At 42.1% G+C, this 16,379-nt stretch overlaps 1 protein-coding gene across 1 annotated transcript in view; it reads left to right on the top strand.

Moving 5' to 3' along the window:
- The window catches only part of LOC124712349 (prion-like-(Q/N-rich) domain-bearing protein 25), a 98,706-nt gene that overhangs the window by 44,465 nt on the left and 37,862 nt on the right, over positions 1–16,379 (top strand). Inside the window, exon 3 of the mRNA XM_047242647.1 lies at positions 13,385–13,528. Coding sequence (XP_047098603.1) covers positions 13,385–13,528 — 144 coding nt within the window. The remainder of the gene's footprint in view (positions 1–13,384; positions 13,529–16,379) is intronic.

Here is a 16,379-nt window from a genome sequence, read left to right as displayed (position 1 = left end):
TCCTTCGGCAGCCAAGAAAAGAATAACAGGATGTTGGTCTTGTTTGGACGCGTTTGCTAACAACTTCGTCATAGTTGACGTTTCTGCATTAACCGCGCACACATCGGAAGGACTCGAATGCCACACCAATCCCTTGCCTACGTGTCTATGCTGGTATACCAGCATCGGAATCGCGCTGCGTTGCAACGTCTTCAAACGGAAACTTTTTGATCGCCCTTTATAATGTAGACTATTCAAAGTGTTTCATAAATGTGATAAAGGATTGTCAAGAAATTTAACAGCATAATTTGGTGTCTCGCCTGCAAATAACTGTATGCTGTTAGAATTGACAACCATTACCTGTGACATTGCCGAGTCTTAACTCGCTGGCAACGGCAAGAAGACGTTTGCACAGCGACAGCCTAGCCGATCTTGAGTGGCCCTTTGCGCTGCACTCCGGGGCAGTCAAGGACGAGGCGCGGGAGGGAGCCGCCAGCACGCTGGTCGACGGCAGTGTAACTACCCACATGACTCGTATATGCGATCGATAATAATTAATTTTTTTTGAAAGTTCTGTTAACCTGGTCCAGACCTTGATTATGCACCTTACAAGACTAGATCTAGGTACCTCCTCGGGGGTACCCAACGCATTGAACAAAAAAAAAATCATTTATCTCTATATCTCAAGAGAACGTTAGTTACACAAACTTCGGTGTTGTTCATACTCCATATATACTATGAAAATGTATGTATGTATGTATATACATATGTACTTGTATGTGTTCCCCATCTCCTTCTAAACCACTGGACGGATTTCAGCCAAACTTGCTACGTATAACACTTACTTTCTGGAAATCGTCGCTATGGGTTTAACAACCATACAACCACGTACCTATCAATGTGGAGGGGGTGACAAGGCAGTGTAGCACACAGCATTTGAATTCCCATCATTTAGGCATCCACTATTTAAGAATGAGAGCACTTAGAGACTTGCAACAGATTTTACACGTAATTTCTAAACTTTACGAAACTGTTTCTGGCCCCCACAAAATGATGAATGGAAAAAAATTTATCACTCACTACACTTTCACCGTTCATGCAGTAAAACTGCCGCATGAAGAACACAGTTATGATTTATTACTTGTTTACTATTAATTGTATTTGCAGCACATTTTGTAGACAATATTCACATACACCACAAAATGTATCAGAAATATTATGTCATTGTTGCTGTTGTGGTCTTCAGTCCTGAGACTGGTTTGATGCAGCTCTCCATGCTACTCTATCCTGTGCAAGCTTCTTCATCTCCCAGTACCTACTGCAACCTTCTGAATCTGCTTAGTATATTCATCTCTTGGTCTCCCTCTACGATTTTTACCCTCCACGGTGCCCTCCAATGCTAAATTTGTGATCCCTTGATGCCTCAAAACATGTCCTACCAACCGATCCCTTCTTCTAGTCAAGTTGTGCCACAAACTTCTCTTCTCCCCAATCCTATCCAATAACTCCTCATTAGTTACATGATCTACCCACCTTATCTTCAGCATTCTTCTGTCATTATACGACGCATATTTTAGGAGATATGACGTCATGAACACTGGGATTTGTGAGAAACTGCGGCATCGTATAAGCTACTAGCTCTATTCGCAGACAGAACCCACATCTGCGCTGAATGTTCCTACAAAAATATATCATTGTATAACATATACTTCGGGAGGTATGACGTCATATACTCAGATGCGTGAAAAACTGTGGGATCATGCATGACATTTTAATTTAATACGTCTTTACTACTAATTATTCGCAACATATACAGTATCCAAATATTCACTGAAGGTACCAGTGAATTTATACTATTTTACAACTCATAGTTCAGGAGATATGACATTATAAAATTGAGCTGCGTGGAAACGAAACTGCAGGGTGAAATTCGCTGGAGATACAGGTGCAATATGTGTACAAATAAGTTTGTAATATGTTAAATATATCTGAATTGTGCGTACGTGGTCATAGCCACAGTTTAAAAGTTTATCCTAAATCACTGGAGCGATTGCGACCAAATTTGGTACACATTTTAGTTACAATCCGGAAAGAAATACTGGAACGATGTCAACCAAATTTTGATACACACATCAGTTACCGTCTGGAAAGAAGTATTATGGGGATGGGAATCATCAGCCTCCTCTGATGACGTGGACAGAAAAGGGTGACGAGGGACGGACAGACAGCGAGTGGGGATGGGCAGAAATGGGGTGGAGGATGAGATGGACAGAGAGCAGGAGAGGAGGAAAAGATAGGCAGAGAGAGGAAAGGAGGAAATAAATAGAGAGTGGGGTTGAGGAGGTAGTGCACAGAGTGAGGGGGCGGAGGAGATGGACAGAGAACAGGTGGAGATGGACAAACAGAGGGTGAAGGGAGAAATAGACTGACAGAAGACTGGAAAAGGTACATACCCAGGAAACTCCAGGAACTCAGCTGTTGTTGTTGTTGTGGTCTTCAGTCCAAAGACTGGTTTGATGAAGTTCTCCATTCTAGTCTATTCTGTGCAAGCATATTCATGACCGAATAACTACTGTGATCTACATCCTTGTGAATCTGCTTACTGTATTCGTCTCTTGGTTTCCCTTTACGATTTTTACCCCGCACGCTTCCCTCCAGTACTAAATTGGCGATTCCTTGATGCCTCAGAATGTGTCCAATCAACCGATCCCTTCTTCTAGACAGTTTGTGCCACAAATTTCTCTTCTCCCCAATTCTGTTCAGTACCTCCTCGTTAGTTACGTGATCTACCCATCTAATCATCAGCATTCTTCTGTAGCACAATATTTCAAGCGCTTCTATCTACTCAACTAGTTTAACAATAAAACAGTGGGTAAATCGATAAAAGCAATCAATATACCAAATGATGTTATTTCTCTTGGGTATATGTAGGGGACAAACACGTGTAAAGTGTAGAATTTCACCTCTGATTGGATCTACATCAGCTACGCAGCTTTCGGTTTATTTTCTTGTGAATACGCAAACTGACAGATTACTTCGCAACTGGGGTGCTGCATCTGTATATTCTCATCACCATACCTCACATTTGCAAAACTTCGCAAGATCTGCCTTTTTAGTCAGCAGTCGCTTTTCTACTGGTAAAACAAGTATTCGTCGTAAGCCAATACTGATGAACGTGAAATTCATTTGAATTTTCAGATATATTTTATTCACGACGACACATTGAATACCTTAATGCCCTTCGCCTAGTATCTTGTATGAGTAACCAACACATCGTTAAGTTTGCCATCGTTTTGTCCAAATTTTCCGATGCTGATGTTAACAGGTACCAAATACTTGCATCCTTGTACACATGGTATTTTGCAAAATAGTAAATTCTGTGCAAAATCTTATTAAATGCCTGTTATGAGACGAGGGTAGATCAAAAAGTTGTGCCTTCTCTCGTACAAAATTTAACATTTAACATATAACAGTGAATTAGGACAGATCGCAGACTGAACTGTCCTCTACGAATCACTGCTGTTCAAAATACACTGATAAAAAGTCATGGGATACCGCCTAATATCATATCGGACCTCCTTTTGCCCAGCGTGGTGCAGCATCTTGACGTGGCATGGAATCAAAAAGTCGTTGGAAGTCCCCCACAGAAATATTGAGACATGCTGTTTCTGTAGCCGTCCATAATTGCGAAAGCGTTGCCGGTGCAGGATTTCATGCACAAAACTGAACTCCGGCTTATGCTCCATAAATGTTCGATGGGATTCATACGCTCGAATTGTCCAGAATGTTCTTCAGACCAATCGCAAACAATTGTGACCGGTGACATGATGGATTGTCATCCATAAAAATTCCATCTTTGCTTAGAAACATGGATTCCATGAATGGCTGCAGACGGTCTCCACATAGCCGAACACTGAACGATCGGTTCATCTGGACCAGAGGTCCCTGTGCATTCCACGTACATACAGCCCAACTCACTATGGAGCCACCACCAGCTTGCACAGTGCCTTGTTGACAACGTGGGTGCATGGCTTCGTGGGACCTCCGCCACATTCGAACGCTACCATCAGCTTCTACAAACTGAAGTCGGGACTCGTCTGACTGTGTCACGGTTTCCCAGTTGCCTAGCGCCCAACCGACATGATCACCAGCAGACGATGTCGTGCTGTTAGCACAGGCACTTGCATCGGTCGTCTGCCGAGATAGCTCTTTAATGCCAGATTTCGCCGCACTGTCCAGACGGATACGTTCGTCTTACGTCCCATATTGATTTCTGCGGCTGTTTCACGCAGTGTTGCTTGCCTTTTAGCACTGACATCTCTACGCAAACGCCGCTGTTCTCGCCCGTTAAGCGGAGGCCGTCGACCACTGCATTGCCTGTGGTTAGAGGTAATGCCTGAAATTTGGTATTCTCGGCACACGCTTGACACTGTGGGTCCCAGAATATTAAATTCCCTAACGATTTCCGAAATGGAATGTCCCACGTGTGTAGCTTCGACTACCCAACTCTGTTAATAGCCGTCGTGAGATCATAATTACTTCGGAAACCTTTTCACTTGAATCATCTGAGAACAAATGACAGCTCCGCCAACGCACTGTTCTTTTATAGCTTGCGTACGCCATACTACCGCCATCTGTGTATGTGCATATCATTATCCAGTGACCTTCGCCAGCCCAGTGTGGTCACCATGTATTTGTACACATTTGCACTGTCATTGAACCCAGCTATCAAAACCAGTTTGGAAAAATTCAGAATTTTGGTTCTTGATTTATGATTTTATAGTTTACCGTCATCCATGAAAAAAAAAGTGTATGAGGCCCAGAATGGTCATCATAAATGTTAGGCGTTTCGTGAAGAGGTTTGCTAACAGAGAAACCGACATCGCAGACAAACAGCGCAGCAGTCGGATGGCAACATTGTCACAAATTCAATAGAGGATGCGCTGATAAAGTATCAAAAACGTTGTTTTGCCGTCTTCAGATCTTTAAGTGTTTGTAATTATCACGCGTAATTTCAAAGAAAGGTTAAGTCAGTTTTACACATCATCAGGTAAGTGAATTATAAAGCCCCTACGTGTGGCACACTGCGATCTGGCCATTGAAAACAGGGTGGTAAACAGTGAAATTGAAAATATTACGTAAAAGAAAGCGCTAAAAAGATTATGGTGACTCCACCGTCATAGACTAAAATAATGTTTATCTCACAGAAAAGACACTCCCTTCCAACATTAAGTACACTGAAATAAAGGCCACAACAGTATCAGCAAGGGCAGCCCGCCCGGCTAGCTGCGCGGTCTACCGCGCTGCTTCCCGAGCGGGAAGGCGTGCCGGTCTCCGGCGGATCAGTGTCGAGGTCCGGTGTGCCGGTCAGCCTGTGGATGGTTTTTAAGGCGGTTTTCCATCTGCCTCGGCGAATGTGGGCTGCTTCCTCTTATTTCGCCTCAGTTACACTATGTCGGTGACTGCTGCGCAAACACTGACTCCACGTATGCATACACCAAGATTTACTCTACCACGCAAACATTTGGATCTACACTCGTCTGGTATGAGAGGTTCCCGGGGGGGTCCATTGGGGGCCGAACTGCACAATAACCCTGGGTTCGGTGTGGGACGGCGGTGAGGTGGGTGGACTGCTGTGGCCTGTTGTGGGGTTGTGAAACACAAGAGGGCTACGGTGGGACGAAGCCTCTCCGTCGTTTCTAGATCCCCGGTTTAATACACAATACACAATTAGCAAGGTCGCACAACTTGTTGGAAATATTTTCCTCTGACGCCATTTTTGCTTAAATTGGTGTTGGTACCAGTGATCGAACACAGATTCACCGCTACAAAGGAATTTACGGCGTGAGTAAAAAGAGAAAAAGCTCAAGAAACGGCAAATGATGTCTGAGAGAGAAGGCGCCAGATAATAGGCCGATTGTGTGGGAAAATGTTCTGGAACCAGCCCTGCTCCTTTGGCTTTCTGCATAAATCACACCGCTGCTCTAAAAGGTTAGTGACATTCACAGTAAATGTAAACCATATCCATTTTTTCGACAGCTGTGTTTATTGGGAAACACTGAGTATCATCACGAGAAAGTTTTTTGATCGCTGCAACAGCAGAGCACAGGCTGATGGACCTCACGAACCGTACTTCAGTGGCGCGTTTGCTTGCACTTGGTGCAGCTGTACAGGCGCTTGTGGGACTCGTCTTCCTGACGACGGGGCAGCGGACATCTTGTCACTAGAGATCGAGTTTCACACACGTCACTTCGCTTCGAGTCCTCTTCAACGTCTGTTTCGAATGCCACAGAAAATAGCACGTAACTGCATTAAAAAGGTCGGTGTCAAGGCGGTAGTATTGCGTATTCAAAGTATAAAAGGGCAGTGCGCTGACGGATATGTCACTTGTACTCGGGCGGTTCATGTGAAAAGGTTTCCGACGTGTATAGCCGCGCACGACGGTAATTAGCAGAGTTCAAACTCGGAATGGTAGCTGGAGATAGACGCATGCGACATTCCATTCAGGAAATCGTTTGGGAATTAAATATCTCGAGACGACAATGTAAATAATGCGCCGCGAATTCCAAATTTGAGGCTTTACCTCTCACGACGGACAACACAGTGGCCGACGGCCTTCACTTAAGGGGATACGGAATCACCTATCCCCGCAATGTTAATATATGCCTACTATAGGGAACATTTTCTCACAAACTACTGGAGACAGAGAGGTAAAAATTTTACTGTATGTGCATTCATATGTTACAACAATACTGAAACAACAGTTTATTGTCAAAGTATTTTCTTACAGAGATATTGTACATTTATTTTTAAGTAAATTTTTTCCATCGCTTTTTACTAGACTATCACCCCTAAGTCTTTTGTAAATCAAGTAATTAAAAAATCGTTGTTTCAGTATGTAATAGGGACCTATGTCACTACGTCATAAAAATTTCAGACTTCTAGGTTGACCAGTACCTGAGATAATGTTCCTAGATGAAGTAAAAAGTAAACTTACGGGAAACGGAGAAAGAAGATTAAAACATTCCTGATCCGTAGCTAATACCCTCTTCACAGTCTTCATAATCATCTTCAAGTCTTCTTTTGGCACCCCTCTGCACCTGTCTTGCTTTTTTCACTAATGTCTTGATTATATTATCAGCATGCCTTAGTCTGTGCTGATCTAAAAAGAACATAGCACGTACCGTACGGGAACCAACACACATACCCAACTTTTGAAGGACCTGGCATTTAGTTATATTTCCAAGATTGAAGGTTGCCACAGCATCATACACACCAAAATGTAGTGTATTAATTCCGACAAACACTGTTTTTGGGAGACGATGCCATATCACACTATTCAAGCACTCGTTGGGGTTCTGCGTTTTTCCGTGAAGACATTTCATCAGAAGACTTCTGTCAGCCAGATCTCTGAAAATGGGCTTTATTTCTGCCATGATGGCTGATGGTAGACTGTGGTGGTGAATGTATTTCTCTCCTGTTGTTAGTCCCCTATTGTATTTACACCAGCTGTTTTCACCTTTGGGGCACAAACCATGTTGTGGATGCTCATCCGTGGATGCGGTGTGGAAATATAAAGCCCATATAGCTCTCCTCATTTCTTCAAGATTGCCTGTATTTTGCCTGATTGCAAGGCCATAGCAGTTCTGAATGTGGTCTATTATGGAATCAGTCAATCTTCCTCTGCCATCCAAGGTTTTCCCATCATCTAGTTTTTTCCCTTTCATAACTGATTTTAACCTTCTCAGCCTGGCACCCATTCTCTTCTGCACATGTCCTATACATTCAAGTTTGCTTATATTTACACTGTTCCCATATGGTTTGCTTTCCAAAACTTCTTTGAATGCTTTAGAGTCACCATCTCCCAGATATTTGACATAGCGAACATTATACCACTGTGAAGAGCGATGAAAAATTTTCTTCACCCCAGCAACCTCCATGCCACCACTACTACCATAATAATTAGCAATACAGTCATCACTGTGTTCATTTTTCAGCCTGCCTGTGCACCTACAGGATTTAGACATTATTGCAACATCAATAACCTTGCCAGTATCAACACTAGTTGCTGTTACAACACCATTGTTGGAGGTGTGGCCCCTTTTCTGCCACGTGCCATCAAACGCCACTGTGAGGTCACGACTGCCGTCATTTTCTTCCACTGCTTCTTCCACAGCAACCTGCATTGACTTCTGTGCTACATCTTCAACTGCAGATCCTAGTACATAATTGTAAGCTTCAAACCGGGATATTTGAATTCATGTCACTTTAAAGGTACTGCCAAAAAGTTCATGGTCAGCCACGAGAGACGTGTATAACTAAAGCGCAATACCCGATCTCACAAATATATAAAAATAAAATAGTTATAATTGTAGTAGAGCTATGTATGATACGTCATTTTAAAGAGGAAACATGGCAGAATATAATACGCCAATAAAAAAAAAATTCGATTTTTTAACCCAAAATCCGATTCCGTATCCCCTTAACGACCGAGGGCAGCAGCGTTTGAGTAAAACTGTCATTGTTAACAGAGAGCAACACTGTGTGAAATAACCGCTCAAATGAATGTATGACGTACGACGAACGTATCCGTCAGGAGAGTGCAGCGAAATTCGGCGTTAATGAAGTAAGCCAGAAGACGACCGATGCTAGTGCCTTCACTAACAGTACGACATCGCATGCAGCACCTCTGCTTGGCTCGTGGCCATATCGGTTGGACTCTAGACGACTGGAAAACCGTGACCCAGTCAGATGAGTCCCGATATCAGATGGAAGGAGCTGCTGATGGTAGAGGTCGAATGTGGTGCAAACCTTACAAAGCCATGGGCCCAAGTTATCAACAAAGGTCAATACAAGTTGGTGGTGGCCTCATAAAGGTGTGGGCTGTTTTTACATGAAATGGACTGGGTTCAGCTGAACCAATCATTGACTGGGAATGGTTATGGTCGGTTACCAGGAGACCATCTGCAGCCATTCATGGTCTTTATATTCCCAAATAACGATGGAATTTTTATGGATGACAATGCGCGATGTCACCAAGTCACAGTTTTTCTCTATTTCTTTGAAGAACATTCTCGACAGTTCGAGCGAATGATTTGGCTACACAGATCGCCCGACGTGAATCCCGTCGAACATAATCGAGAGGTCAATTCGTTCGCAAAATCGTCCACCAGCAACATTTTCGCAATTATGGACGGCGATAGAGGGAGTATAGTTCAATATTTCTGCACGTAACTTCAAATGACTTGAGCCCATGCCACGTCGAGTTGCTGCACTACGCCAGGAAAATGAGGTCCGACACGATTTTACGAGGTACCCATGACTTTTGTCACCTTAGTGTCGGCAGTTATAAACGTGGAAATTTACACGCGTACATTAGGAAACTGACACGTTGTCCGCACCACGTCCTGGATGTGTTTGGGGTGCCCTGCCGCAGCTGTCACACTCTGATTACGTCATCTGACGTCAGCTTTACACAAACGGTATCGCTAAAATCTCGAATTGCTAACCGGTGCTTCGCTATAATGTAGTTTAATTGTGTCGGACAACAAATGCTGTAGCTCAGCTATCTTAGGCTGTAGTGGTAATCCGCTGATTGTTTAAACAATCATATGTCCGTGTATAATTCTGCTTCGAACATCTTATCGCTTTAGATATGGGTTAACCTGTTAAACATTTGACAATAAGGATGCGAGCAAGTAAAAGTTTGGAAAAAAGTTTGAAATTGTGCTTAAGGTTTATCGGAAGTCGCTAAGTGCTCTTATTATGGAACACTGGATGAATGTAGTTTCACCTTCACTGTAAGCAAAAGCTAGCTTCTCAGGCATCACAATGTTTATGGTGCCGATCTCCTGAACTATGTGCCACACAATGATATAATTTTGCAGGTAAGTCCAGTGGTATTCATGGATTCTGTCTGCAAAATACGTTTCAAATAGAGCTGTTAGTTTAGAACTACTAAAGTAAAATGTTATTCATGATATTGTGTTTTACTGTATGAACAGCAATAACGCATTTTAATTTCGTCATTTTGAAGGGGGGGGGGGGAGGGCGCGGAGGTGTCAGCGAGAAATAGTTTCGTAAAAGTTATGTGCTCTCATTCTCAAATGCTGCATAAATATAGTATGGCTAATTTGAGCGCTGTGAGTTCTGCTTAAGTTATGCGAGACATACACACTGTATCTAACCTTCATACTTGTCTTACTGTGTTAAACCTGTAACATGACACTGCACTGAGATGACAAAAGTCATAGAACAACTTTTTACAGGTTGTGATAGTACCGTATACATGAGGTATAAAAGGTCTATGCATTGGCTGAAGTATCATTTCTACTCAAGTTATTCATGTGAAATGTTTCCGACTTGATTACGATCGCACGACGGGAATTAATAGACTTTGAACGCGGAATGTTAGCTAGAGCTACACGCACGGGACATTCCATTTCGGAAGTTGTTAGGGAATTAAGTATTCCGAGATCCAGCCAGGAGCGAGCCGAGAATACCACGGACAACGCAGCTGCCGATGACCTGTGGCAGCGGCGTTTGCGTAGAGTAGTTGTCAGTGCGAAAAGACAAGCAACACTGCGTGAAATAACCGCAGAAATCAATGTGGGACGTACGACGAACGTATCCGTTAAAGCAGTTCGGCGAAATTTGGCGTTAACGATGTAGCAGAGGACGACCGACGCGGGTGTCTTTGCTAACAACACGACATTGCCTGCAGCGCCTCTCCTGGGCTTGCGACCTCATCGGTTGGACCCTAGACGACAGGAAAATCGTGGTCTGGTCATACGAGTCTTGATTTCGGTTGATAATAGCTGATGGTATGGTTCGAGTGTGGCGCAGACCCCACGAAGCCGTGGACCCAAGTGGTCAACAAGGCACTGTGCAATCTTGCAATCTGGTGGTGACTCCACAATGGTGTGGTCTGTGTTTACACGGAGTGGACTGGGCCCCTTGATCCAACTGAACCGATCATTGACTGGAAATGTATGTTCGATTACTTGGACACCATTTGCAGCTATCCACGGGCTCCATCTTCCAAACAACTATGGAATTTTTGTGGGTGACGATGCGCCACGTCAACGGGCCAAAGTTGTTGATTAAAAGAACAATCTGTACTATTCGAGCGAATTACTTGGTCACCAAGATTGCTCGCTATGAATCCCAACGAACATTTATGGGACATAACCGAGAAGTCAGTTCGTGCACGAAACTCTCTAACAGCAACACTTTCGCAGTTGTGGACGGCTGTGAATGGAGCATGACTCAATATTTCTGCAGGGGACTTCCATCGACTTGTTGTGTCCGTGCCACATCGAGTTCCTGCAGTACGCCGTGCAAAAGGAGGGTCGACACGAAATTTGGAGGTATCCCATGACTTTTGTTACTTCAACGCATGGTCTGCGACTTAGGGGAACTGCCTCGAGTAGGAATCCTGATGCAGAACAACTCTCGAGTCTACTTTTACTCATAACATTTTACATGAGAAACTTCAGTGGTTGATGAATAACATCTGTAAAATAAATGTACTACCAAACGAACATACCTTTCTTACATGATATTCATGTTCTTGAACTTCTGGAATCTGACAGACATCATGATACCAGTTACGTAACTTGTATTCACAGCACTCTCGAAATATGGCAGTGAATCTATATATGATATTTTCTCATTGTGTGGAACCGAATATATTATAATTTTATAGAAAAAGGTTTTGTTCACAGCCACACCTCTTTTATTTGGTAAACCAGACGAGAGGACAGAAAACAAAACAGATGCTACTGCCACAGTGTCAAACATTTTTAACATCTTTATTGTGAACTGTCAGTAGTGTTACTCTCCAGGCTCTGCTATGTTTATTGATGAAATCCTTGTGCCTTTCCATGGTCGATGTAGATTTCGGAGGTACCTGCCAAGAAAACTGGCGCAATACGGGTTAAGGATTGTGTGAGTCAGGACCTAGTGCTTAACACAGCGCCCGCACTGTGGTCTCTAAAAACTTTGAAAGTTAACATCAAAATGTGAATTTATTCTTGAAACTGTCCAGCAGTTTTGTTTCTGTTTCTGTTTCCTTGTTGTTTAAGGAAGACTAGCACAGCGTGTGTTTAATGACTGAAAGCTTCATTACTAGATTTTTGAGAAAGGTAGGGAAGTCCACTTTTTCGGAGCATTGTAACGTTCCCGTATAAAATAATAAAAATAATAAAGTTTTTTTCTTAACTCATTAAAACTGATAAATTTTTACGTAAGCAGCATTACGCCGTGGCCCTGTGAAGTCAATCTGAATAAAATGAAACATTCTTACCTCAGGATGGTAACGCCGAATAACGCTGTCTATGTATCTGCTCGTGAATGGCACAGTTTAGTGTAATGCTGGCCTATCTACTTTACTGGACAACATTTGTCTGAGATCCGAATTATTAGAAAAACTGACTACGCTTATTGACATAGCTGCACAGCTGGTCGTCTGGTTACTACAGAACACACGACTATGATCTGAGAAAATTTCTGAAATATTTAAATTTAAATAAATGACTTGATCGGGACTGGTAATGACGTAAAGCAAAATTAGTCCTTCCTCTTTTTGTTGACTGGTAAAAATTATATTCCGAAAATCTTTTACGTTATTGATAAAGACCTGCAATCCATTATATGAAAAATTGAATATTACAAATCTGGGTCAACTGGTACTGACGAATCACAAACAGATTGAAACAGATTCATATTAACATCTCAAACAAGTGACTTAACTACGTGCATGCCAATAAAAATAGTAAAATTTACCTTACAATACATGGCTATGAACTGCGCTGCACCAGCGACAGACTGCAACTGCCCTGTGGCAGCGAGAGACTGCTACTGCCGAAACTGCTTTGACCTGCGACTCTATTGCAGCAAAGATATTTTCTGTCGCAGGCAACGCGGGAGCAATACATCGTAATTACGTTTGCTCCAGCAGGGTGGTGAACCCTTTACAACATCACTTGAGTGTTTTCTGCATTGTCTTCTTGATTATTAATATTAATTATGATATTTCAGTTTTATGTGTTTTAAAACACATGTTGCAACTAGTTGAGGTCAATAAACAATTAATAACTTAAGATAGCATTGTTTGAAACAACAGTAAAATTTTGGAGTTTGACAGACACCATGATACCATTTATGTTATAAAATCGTATGATACCAGTTAAGGGTTGATGCACCGCAGTTTTCTTGTGTGTTTCTATTGGATGCGATCTTATACTGAATATAACGACGGTATCACTGTCCCGACAATCACAAGTGTTCCTTACTTTTATGAGCAGTACTGTACAGCCTCTAAAAATCGGGGGTTTTCAGATATAAGCTTCGGCCATGCTCCGTGCCGTGACGTGTACAGTGTGGACGTGTTCACATGTTCCAGCTGCCACAACTGTGGGCGATCCCTGCTTCCTGACCGAGCAGTGCGTTATGAATCTGAGCGAGAACTCCGTCTGCGACAGCGCCGGGCGCTGTCAGTGCCGCGAGAATGCGCACTTCGTGGAGGGGCGGTGTCATCGCACCTCAAGTAAGTGTTTCCAGCTCAGCTGCAGCTTCACTGAGTCAGCTGAACAGCCAGAGGGTGACCATTTTCTTACTACCACACTAGTACCAGAGTATTCATTTCAACTGATCTCATTCCCAATTTTTTAAAATTTGAATGACGTGAGAGAGTTCGTGTTTTATGACTGGACATTCAGAGCTCTCATTATTGCTGTATGGGAACCAGTACAAATAAGTTACTTCATTATATCTTAGATTAAGCTTTTTCTAGTATTAAGGGGTGCATTCTACATATTCTGTTTTGAAATATTTGTTAATAAACTTGAGGTATCTCGGCCCTATCTGTGCACTCTGTAATAGTTATAAGATTCTTAGTCACATACTTTGTTTTGATATAATTATGTAGCAAGTCATTTCTTGGCTGAAGTTGTATGAATTCCAATGATATACAAGTGTTGCTGTAGATAATTATGTTGTAACTATATTACTGTGATGTAGTTCAACGCGGCTGGAACGGTTAAAAACCCTTACAACTCGAGATAGCCTTGTATGCTTGAGTTAGATATGTGTAACATTCGGTTATTTGATCACGACAGTCCTTCGTATGCTCAGTTAAGGTGTATGCGACGGGATAGGCAACGTCATTTCCACACTCTCTCCCTTCTTCGGTTTCTTACAAGGGAAACTCCTCATCCATCGCCCCCCCCCCCCCCCCCCCCACCCTCTGAGATTTAGTTGTAACGGCCCAATGAACAGATGGACAGTGGACAGACCGTCAAAAACTGAACACAGATCAAGCATGAAAATAGGAAGAAGGTGTACTGAACTGTGATAAAGGAAGCAAAATAGAAAAAGAGAAAGAAAAACACGAACAGTGAACAGTCCAAGCTCAAGATGTGCAGCGTTGAGCATACGTGCGTAGCCATGGCGTTGTGGTTATGCTGTTACGGTGATGGACTGTGAAAGGGGAGATCATCTTCATACCTCGCTCATGTCAATTTTTTTCCCACAAAATTATGAACTATCCGTTCGGTCATTGACGTGTCTGTTCTCTGCGTTCTAATGTGTGTCTGGGTCGTGGTGTAACTTCCGTTTGCAACAGCGAGATATAAAAAAGAGACCTCCAGACTTACGTACCTCCTATTTGTTCTACTCAGGTACCACATGTTATGACTGTTGCGTTCCGTTTTGGAAGTTTTGACTTTTAAGTTCTCTTGTTGTAACATAGTTCACAACCGTTTATTGGTTGTTTTCACAGACAGGCCAAAGACTGGACGAGAAGTTAATTTTGTGGGAAAAAAAAATGACTGGGGGGGGGGGGGGGGAGGGGTACGAGCGATATTGGACCATTCACTCTTTCTCTTTTGCCTCTTTTTTCACAGTCCAGTACACCTTCTTCCTGTTTTCATGCTTGACCTGTGTTCAGTTTTTGACGGGCTATCCACTGGCTGGACCGTCTGACATCTAAATCTGAGCGGGCTGCGACGGGGAGATTCCCTTGTTAGTCACTGCGACCTCCGTACCTCTCCTCGAATATCATCATTCCATTACACGAAATCAACTGTGTCAAGTATTTTGGCTTTGCCTTTGCATAACACTAGTTCTTCTCAATTTTGGCAACACGACTCTGGAAGGAACTACATTATAATATGGATCTTATCGAAAGCCACTCTACATTCAAGACGAAATTAAAGCTTTGTCTATTATCGTCGGTGCAGCTTCCCTCTCGGCATATTTAAGCTGTTTTCTTGCTGTGCAACAGCAAACCATTGCTCTACCACATTATTGCTTCATTCCATCTCATCTGCTAATCTTACGCTATTATTTCTCGCTGTTCTTATGATGAGTCTGCTTGTCCACATTTGATTCCTTCTCTGCTGCTGCTACATGTTTCTGTTACCTATCATTATTCCCATTCGACGAGAACTTAACGAAGATTGCTGAACACAATGTCAATAAGACTGGCGTTTCTTAAATTCCATATAATCATTTCCGTAACTGCGAATATTATTATCGTTTTTAATATTATTTACCGGTACTAATATTTATAGTGTAATGTTGATTCAGTAAGGATGTCTGTTTAGGTGTAAAAGATGGTCGTTACCTTGCCTGGTGAACGAAATGCATAAATAAATTTACAATTTTATTGCATTCTTAATCTTCTGCAACTAATGATTTTTTTACTTTCGATTTCTGAGAAAGTTTGTTATTTGACAACACACCATAAAATTATTTTGGTAGCTACTGCACTTATAAGGCTCAGGACAAAACTACTTCTTGTTTTGCACTTTCTGGATCGGGCTTTAACCCTTGAAATATCAAGCGGGTGCGGGGCGGTACTTTAGCCCACCTCTCCATTATCTGGTCATCTACCTTATATTTTAAAATTTTGAAAAATAATTTTTAGTGTCTTTAAAGACAATTTCAGCCAGATTCCCTAATTGTTTGAAAATTTTCAGTAAAACCGTACCCAAAAATTTAAGTCATAATAGTGCATGTGACTTTTCACAACAGTTGTATTCATATTTACAGGGTCTTCTTACACGTCTATATGTCTGTAAGAATTGTGGTGTGAATAAAAGAGAACAACAATAATGGAAATTTGTATAATTAAAAAAAATAAACTTGTGGTGGTCATAAAGTAGCCTATCATCCCTTGGTTATGGAAAATACGTAGGCATTGCTAAGATTGGTCTAAAAGATATTTTCGAGTTCTGAACTCTACTTACACATCAGTACCTATTTAAAAACGTGTTGTTAATGAAAGTTAACAACAATTAATATTTTTTAAATTTTTTATGATATACATAAAGTTCCCCCCTCCCGCTTGACAGTACATGTTATGAAAAATGAGTTGGTATTGCTGGATTAACCCG

The sequence above is a fragment of the Schistocerca piceifrons genome, chromosome 1 (assembly GCF_021461385.2).
Source record: "Schistocerca piceifrons isolate TAMUIC-IGC-003096 chromosome 1, iqSchPice1.1, whole genome shotgun sequence".
Lineage (NCBI taxonomy): Eukaryota > Metazoa > Arthropoda > Insecta > Orthoptera > Acrididae > Schistocerca > Schistocerca piceifrons.
The sequence above is the reverse complement of the archived record's forward strand: the minus strand, read 5'-3'. Positions and strand labels throughout refer to the sequence as shown.